An 8,844-nucleotide genomic window follows, 5' to 3' on the forward strand; every position below is an offset into this window, starting at 1 on the left:
CCGGTCAAGAGCATGTTGAGAAAATAAAACAAAACTACTGTAATCTTTTCCCATCCGAAAAGCAGCCAGGAAATTAAGCCATAAGAATAAAAGGAGAAAAGAAAGAGTGAATAGAACTCATCTTGTAGAAATGTTACAAGACACAAAAATCATCACAGACACTCTTAGAAGTGCTCTGCAATATTTTATACCACAACAGGGAGCAAATGGATCTGGGGTTTTACTGAGGCAAGCCACAAAAGCAGGAAAGAAACTTTTCTCTAGGCAGTCACCATGGGAATGTCCCACATGCTCAAAATGTCTGGTAGTTACTGCTTTTAATACAAGAATTGTCAACAGGATAAATGCTTCTCTAAAACCGTAGCTGTGCCCACTCAGTGATGAACTGGAACACCATGTATCTCTTCCCAGTAGGCTCTAAAATTATTTGGTTACACTGTGGAAAAGAGGAGTTTAAAAGTTTAGAGCTCAATACGCAATCTTGAGGAGGACATTTTTATTTCTGTGCTAGGAGAGATTGTGCTCCTTACAAGACAAAGTTACTCTGACTAGAGCAATGGAAGAGTGGTATTTTGTTAATACCAATCTTCCAAAGTCACAGGACACCTCAGCCCTACAGCCTTTCCCAGAGCATCGAGCTTTAAGTACAGATACCTCCAAAATCTCAATAAGACAATTGATATATATCACTAGGAAGTATTGCTTCAAACAGGAGCAAAACTTGACTAAATTTATGACTCTATTCTTCAGCTAAGTATTAAAGAAATTTTCAAGTTCTTGAACCTTAAGAAGTGTTCATTCTGACAGCAGGGCAAAAGATATGTCAGTTCTCACTGGGAAAACTGCTTCAAACATCACTAATCATAAAAAGATAAGCATGGAATAAGAACTCTTTAAGGAAGCTCTACTTTGCATTTGCTGTTGTCTAACAGGAAACAATTGCTATTGAACTGAAAAAACTGCCAGTCCTCAGTGCGTATAAAGATAGCAAACACACAAGTAAACAGGATAAAACTGTCAGAGCAATAAAGTTTTATCTGACTTTTACAGCACTGCTACTGGCAAAATTGATTTAAACAAAATATGTATTATTTCACTTCCATGTTCTAAGCGTTCCTATATGTGCAAATTTATGCATAAACAACATATAGGAACAGAGAACAAAACCCTACATTTATAAATATGAAGACTCATTAGCAAAATAAGCTTTTTTTCTACATTTACACACCTGTATAAATGTTGGAAAAGGGAAAGGATATGTAAATAATGAAGGACACCTAATCAAGCAGGAGGAGGAAGAATAAGGAAGTGAGTGAAAGATGCATTCATGCCACACCCTCAGTGGCTTCATTATGAATGGATCATGTTTCTTTATAATTGGCAAATAATACTTTCCCTTGAACCTGCCTGATTCAAGGGAACTCCATCTTCTTTGTGCAGAAGCTTTATCCAGAGCACCAGGATGAAGCTGGTAAGACCTGGCTGTCCTTAGCAGTGACATATTGTGCCACTCCCTGGTCTCCTCATTCCATGATAGGGACACTCCACCTTGTCCCAGAGATGTGAGTTGGCCGATGGCAAAGAGTAGGTAAAGCACTCCCACCAGAGCCACCCCTGCAGCACGGCTGAACTACTGCATTTACAAGCTGCAGGAGGAGCACATTACAGCCTGTTCAGTCTGGTTTGAATGGGCATGTGGGCTCAGAGCGCTCCCTGCAAACAGCCGCAGCCTCGCTGCCCTGGCACGCCTTATCCCATCCCTCGCTGATACACCTCCCTGCTACAAAGCTGTGTTCCCTTGGAGAGGTTGCCAGCCCAACGCTGGTGCTCAACTTTAGACACCAGTTTGGCCAGCAGCTTGCTTTCTGCCTGTGCACTCCCTCACATCTGCTCACAGGGGTCTGGGTGCCCACAGAGCATGCACTGAGCTTCAGTTAACCTCTCACTTCTGTATGGGAAATCTGCAAGAAACTACTCATTGCAACTACCCACACACACCACACCCTGCTTCTTTACAGACACCTATCCATTAACAAAAATAACAATAAAAAAGCCCCCTAGGGAAATGTACTTCTGAGAACCTGTTTTGCTAACATGCTGTCACTGTGAGACATACATAATTAACAAAAGCTATGCCATGGTAGGTTTTTTGTTTTTTTTTTTTTTTTTTTTTTTTTTTTTTTTTTTTTTTTTTTTTTTACTATTATACGTTCTGTCAGAGGCACCATCTTATTTACGAAAGCAGGTATTTAGCAAAACATTAATTGCGAAGTTAAGGATTGCAGGCTAATGCCCTTTTCCTAGGCAGCTGTCAGTGTGTACCCTGGCAATCTCTTTTACAACCCTCTCACACTGCTTCTGGAACAGTATCATTAGCAGAGAGATGAAGTTTTAACACAGCTGCTGCAGGTCTGGCGTTTTTTCTTTTTTTTTTTTTTTTAAGACACAATACAGTCTCTTAGAGTTTCCAGCTACTAAGCTACATCAATCGTCAACAGAAAAGAGGAAAAAAAGAATGGGAAGCAAAGTATTTGTATATAAATATTATATGTATATAAATGTAATGGAAATGTATGTATATAAATATAATATAAATGTATATTATTTGTATATAAATACAAACTCCAAATGTAAGTAGAATTCAGGTCTTCTCTGTGATTTTTACTTTGAATTAGCATACCCTGCTTGTGCTTTCATGTTTTTAAGGGCTAAAACTGTAGATTATTCTTCAAGTCCTTTTAGGTTTTTTTGGTGGTTTTTTTTTGTTGTTGTTGTTTGGGGTGATTTTTTTTTTTTTTTTACTGTTTCACAATATGAGAATTAAAGGTTATTGTACCAAAATAAGACAGCTGCATTATATAAAGTTGCCAGTGTTGTCATGTAGAGGAACTGGAAAGTCCCAAAGCCATTGCTTACAAAAGAAAGTTCAATTATGTTCCTAACTGAAAGCACAGACTCAAAAAATGACTGCAGGTTTAGTTATGCAGGAAACAGTCACGGAGGTTTGAACTTTAAATTGCAATTAGCTGAACTTTCTGTCTGACTGGAAAGATTCTCCAAGGAAAATCCCTCTTTTTCTCAGTTGCCACTTGACATTGCTGCCTGCAGACTCATTCATAGGATGAGCTACTCTGCCGTCCTTGGGCGGGGGCAGCTCCGGCAGCCGCGGCAAGGGAGGGAAATCACAGCCAGTTGCTACTGATATTACTGCCGAGGCACTGCGGGGAGCTTGTGATTGAGCGGGGAGGAAATGATAAACACACAGCACTGACACAATCCTCTCTGCCACTGCTATTAGCAGCACCTATCATGGCCACTGATAATTACAGTGTCTGATAACTTTGAAATTATTATTACCTCTCTGGGAGGGAGAGATGACTGTCTGTTAAGAGATGATGGACTCCTGGAAAATGACCAGCAGCTACACCAAACTGGCTTCCCGCCCACAGTCGTGGAAAACACACAGAGAATGGTCCAAACCACCAGGTTTATCACACAGAAACCCTGACAGGTAAAGGCAAAGAACAAACTAGACTGTGGATGTGTTCTACTTTCTAGCAAGTTGGAAGTTTCCATTTCTCTATTTTAAGAATTCAGCTTAATGCTGACAAATTGAATCAGCACACTCCCAGATGCCAGCTGATTCTAAAATATGATATGTTTTGAACACCATTAAATTGTTCCAGTGCAATGTTGCATTGTTTTCAAAATAGGCAAGATTACTGTGATGGGTCATGTTTGTTTCACAATTATCTTCTCTACGAAGTTATAGTTCACAGATAATTACATACATTTAGCCTTGGTCCTGAAAAAAACAATTTTAGGGACGAGTTTTGCAGAACTCCTTCCCTTGCTCTCTCACATCATATTCTCTTGAAAATAAAAGACTGAACAGTGATATATGAAGGGTAGAATGATCATCTTCCATATTGACTGTATTTTCAAACACTTACCCCTTAGTTCTGGAACAAAAATGTGATGCAAGAAAACCAGAAAGAAGATGGAGAAGCTTTTTTACAGCATTTGGAACATCAAAAAACTTCTTTGACTGATTTACCCTCTCCTTATAAAGGAACTCTACATTGCTTTTTCTCTGCTTCTCTACAACGTGTTTTACTATCAGTCAACTACATTAAGAACCAGTATTATCAAATATTATCACATCTTTTCAACAAGTATTTTAGGAGTAATGAGCTCATGATTCTCTCTGATGTGTATCTATCTATCAGCATGTCGTGATGTCTCCAGCTCCTGGCACATTCTTCATACCTCATGCATATTTAGTTGATAGATGAATAACTGCAATATTCACACTATCTTCAATTCAGACCTATAAAAGTCATGGGATCTCTTCTGGAAAGAAAGATACACCACATATGAATGAACATTTTGTTTAACCTTGGCTAGAGCTACCAGTGGTTTTAAAAGCATTTACTTTAAAAAGTTCTTCTTCAATTGTATGATGCTATCTGTCCTCATTAAGCCTTTCTCTGACTTCCTATTTTCAAGGTAATGGCTCTTCATTGTGGTGAACACCAGTACCTAAAGAATCTTCAAACATTTCTCCAAATTCTCCAAAACAATCCCCTGCCATGCTTTGTTGGCTCTGCGTGCACGAGTGTTTCCAGGACAGCTCCATAACCCTTCCACCAAACTATGATGGAAAGTTCAAGTGACCTCTTAATAAAGTCTCGTTACTTTGTAGCTTTGGGAAACTGCCAAGATACACACTGCAAGGACTGAGTGAAAATAACCTAGCACAAAGAGCTTCTTCAAACTGCTTTATTTACAAATTTACATGATAGATATGTAAACCAAGGGGTAGGCAGGTGTCTTCCTTCATGACTGACCAGCAGCTGCAGGAGGCTTGTCTCAGAGCCTCACCTTGGAATGGGGCTCTGGCAACCTCTCCAGTGCTAACAGGCAAGCTCCTTCCTCCCACGGGCAGACTCATTCTCCCTCCTTCCATTTCATCCTTACCACTACTACTTCTCTTCTCTTGCCATCCCCCCTCTTCCAGTTTGGGGGTCAAAATTCTAGGATTTGTATTAATCAAGGAAAACTTTGAGAAAAATATTTCTACAAATACATAATGTTTGTAGAAGAAAATCTCCTGCGAAACATCATTAACCAAGATGTCAGCATCTATATTCTCTGGGATCCAGACCCCTTAGACAAGTCATGTCAACACTATGAGTAAGAAACAGATCAGTGACAGTATAGTCGCAACACCACAGAAATCAGGATGAGTAAGTTTTCCAGCTTTCTCTGTATCTCATTTTTCCTTCTGAAATCACATTAATAGTAATTCCAGGTCCTCTTTAATTCTGTAAAATTCTGTACTAAAAGAATCAAAATTCCAGTTCAGGAGTTTCCTGCATCAAAAGCCATTAGTCTGTGATACACAGCAAAATCACTGGCTAAAAATAGAAAACACCACCATCAACTGCTGTTTTGAAATCATTACTGACTAAAAAGTCATGCTGGAATGTACTGTATATCAACTCAAATATACTGTAGCTATATTCTAATACCTTTCTAAGCCAGTAAAGAAACTTCCCTGGAGGGCATATGTGAAGTTTGACACTTTTTGTAACTATGCTGAGGGCTCAATAATGGGGCTTTCTGTCTCACTGTAAAAACACATTACTCCCAGAGTCAGTGCACACCCTGCTCTCTAGGACACTCCAGGCAGCTCATAGAAGTAAAAATCAGTCGAGCAGTTATAGTATTTATACAGTGCACAGACGTGGACCAAGCCAAGGCTTTAAATACATCTTGGACATACCTTACTTGCCTACAGTAGCCCTGTCCTTTCTCTTAAGGCTTTGTCTATAAACCTGATCTTAGCAAGAGCATTTTGATACAATGGAAAAACGATTTTAGAAAGAAAAGCTATGAGGCTGCTTCAGCTACCACAGAAGCTCTGGGAACTTGTTCCCTCTGACACACCCATTCACAGCCTGGCAGCACTGCAACCATTAACAGAAGTATCCCCTGCTGCTCGAGCAAATGAGACACATATTTACTATACATACACAGACACACACACAGCCCTTGGGTGACAATGGCCATGAAAAATGCATTTTGTTAGACTCCTGGAACTGATGAGTACAAAAACAATATAGAAGCATAACTGTTGTCCCTAACCACAAAATGCATTGAGGCAGTTACAGTCACGGTGAGAATCTGCTAAAAATATGGTCATTCCCCTAAAACATGGTTGAGCCTGCACCATGTAAAAGTTCAAAGGCTTTTTGTCACTTTGGACATAAAATTTTTATTTTTTTTTTCACTCTATTAACCTTAGATTTTAAAATACAAATATTTGAAGCAGATAACCAAGCTGCAGGAGGGTAAGTAATAAACAGCTGAACTTTGTCACTTCTAACCCTCTTTGTTCCAAAAGCTCATCAGTCAGCCTCAGAGAGACCTTAGAAAGTCAGAAGCAAGCATGCTTCGCATAAAAGCTCTCCAAATTTCAGCAGAGATCCCTGCAGTTTTTCTCCTTTTCAGCAAGGCTGTGCCCAAATGCAGTTTGTTTCAGCTGTTGGTTCAGCTCATGTAAACTCCAGAATGCAGCTGTAAGCTGGATGGGGGGTGGGGGCTCACCCCCTTCCTTCCACTCACCTTTTCGCTGCAGTCCAAAGGGGAGCTGGGAGAGCAAACTGCGTTTGTAACAGCAGTCACATTGTCAAACTGAGCTTTACCAGAGCCATTCCGAATTCCCTAATGTAGTTCTGTTCCTAGTTTAAACTTCATTCTTTAATGTTCTGCAATCCAGTTTTTACAGATTTGGAATTGCCCTTTACAAGCAAGACACAGCTTTCCGTGCTTGTACAGACCAGCACAGCTGAGATTACACTTCTAAAACATCTCTGATAACACTTGAAATAATTAAAGTTTATAGATGCAAGAAAGATGTTAACTATCCAGCAGAAGCACACTTACTGTCTGAAGCATTAACTTAACAATCATAAGAGTTTTCATTTAAAAAAATCTTACCCGTTTCTGCTAGACAGAGCTTCAACAAAAATAATCCAAAAATTGTCCATAAGGAGAAGTTGGCCATTATTTTCTTGGAACTGTTTTGCAAAATCCAAAGATCCTTGCAAGCTGCAGAAAGAAGGAAAGCACCAACGCTTGTTAAGCCTGCAGTCAATGAGTCTGAACTTTGCTGCACTTTTTATTCTGATTCAAAGGAACTGAAGTAATGACATAACTGGGAGGGGGCAGCTCCATCAAAAGTCACACCCATATTGCAACAAAAGTTACCCAGCAGCAGAAGAAGGGGGAGTGGAAGGAAAGCTAGGACTGACTAAGCAGGCACACTTGAGTTTTAAAGAGCCACTAAACCTTCTCTTCTTACACTAGTCTAGTCAAAAGTTATACTTAGTGTGCTTGTAGGAAAATTTGAGTAATCTCTCCTGAGTTCTCTCAGAAATGCACTGTTTGTTATAAGCATTTCAACCTGCATTTTAAAATCTCTTCATTATTGCAAACCAAGTGAACATAAAAGCACTGGAGTTTCTAAACCCTGGTAAAGCATCTTAACAGCCTAGATATTTCCCAAAAATTTTTTGCTTATTTATTCCTATCTCACCATTTTCTCTTTGTGCAGTTCAATTAAGAGCAAGTAACATGCCTGCTCTGCAGTGAAGCTTTCTGCAATGTTTTCGTTCACTGCTAGAGGATAACATCATGCAGAAGTCGAGGCTGTTCAGTTTCCCATAGCCCGTTCTACCCTTGATGTCCCTGCACACGCTGCTTCAAGAAGAGAAATGAATGAACAAAAGTAGTGAATAATGCCAGTACCAGAAGTGAGTGATACTGAGGACTGAGGCTGATATTTTATTCTATTGATAGCATAAGGTACAGAAGGAGTTTTTCCTCCTATTCCCAATTCAAAAAGCAGAGAAGCAGGATGAAAAGATCTCTGAGGTTCAGACAAGTTCTCAGTTCCTGAGGAACATATGTTCATTGGAGTGTGCTTTTCATGAAACTCCTGATGAAAACCCCAAGGCCTCTGTAGATAAGCAAAAGGCTTGTCTCTTGTGTGCCTTGGAGATTTCCCATGGTGTCTCCATGCACTGGCTTCTCTTTAGAGCTGAAGAATTGGAACAGTGGTTCCTGTGCCATGGGATGAGGGGTTGGTCAGGGATAACCAAAGCCAGCACTTCTCACCTTTAACAACAGCCAGAAATGCCCTGATTTCAGTTTCCCTTGCCAAATCTGCAACGAATAGTCCTATATCAGATTACCATTCTGTAGATCTCCCCACTTGAAAGAAGTTTCTCATTAATTTAATCTCCGTTAACACAAACAATGGAAAAATACAGACGAGTCTCTCCAGCCACAGGCAGAAGAAGGTTACATAAAGAGGTTTTCAGGACTTTGCCTTTGTTTTGCCTTTTGACTTAGAGATGGCTGGTTATCGTTTCCTCAACCAGGCAAATTTTTAGCAACAGGTTCCAACAGGCTTTTCCTACAGGTCTAGAATATCAGATGGGACAAAGTTAAAGTAAAAATCTTTCCTTTAAACACAGGGTATCTTTTTATTATTAAGCTAGTAACTTTGAAATTATGGAAAAAAAATGCATTTTCTTTAGTAAATATGCTACTGTTTTAAAAGAAATGGGTTTAAAAGCAATTAAAAAGCAATCTTCTATATACCTTATTGTCTAAAGTGGAAAGAGAAATAGTTCTGTAAAATCTTGTACATTTATATGTGTAAATGCTTTGGTATCAAAATCCATGAATAAAGTTTAGTGGGATTTCAAAATGCTGCCACACAGTTAATGAATGCTTTAAATTTACTAAGTATATGTTTTTCTTCAATTGCAA

The 8,844-nt window shown here is 39.3% G+C and overlaps 1 protein-coding gene across 1 annotated transcript in view; it reads right to left on the bottom strand.

Moving 5' to 3' along the window:
- The window catches only part of CD44 (CD44 molecule (Indian blood group)), a 51,188-nt gene extending 44,049 nt beyond the window's left edge, over positions 1-7,139 (bottom strand). The window contains exon 1 of the mRNA XM_053980840.1: positions 7,006-7,139. Within this exon, the coding sequence (XP_053836815.1) occupies positions 7,006-7,072 (67 nt within the window). The 5' untranslated portion in view covers positions 7,073-7,139. The remainder of the gene's footprint in view (positions 1-7,005) is intronic.
- Positions 7,140-8,844: the final 1,705 nt, after the last annotated feature.

Source organism: Vidua macroura, chromosome 6, assembly GCF_024509145.1.
Source record: "Vidua macroura isolate BioBank_ID:100142 chromosome 6, ASM2450914v1, whole genome shotgun sequence".
NCBI lineage: Eukaryota > Metazoa > Chordata > Aves > Passeriformes > Viduidae > Vidua > Vidua macroura.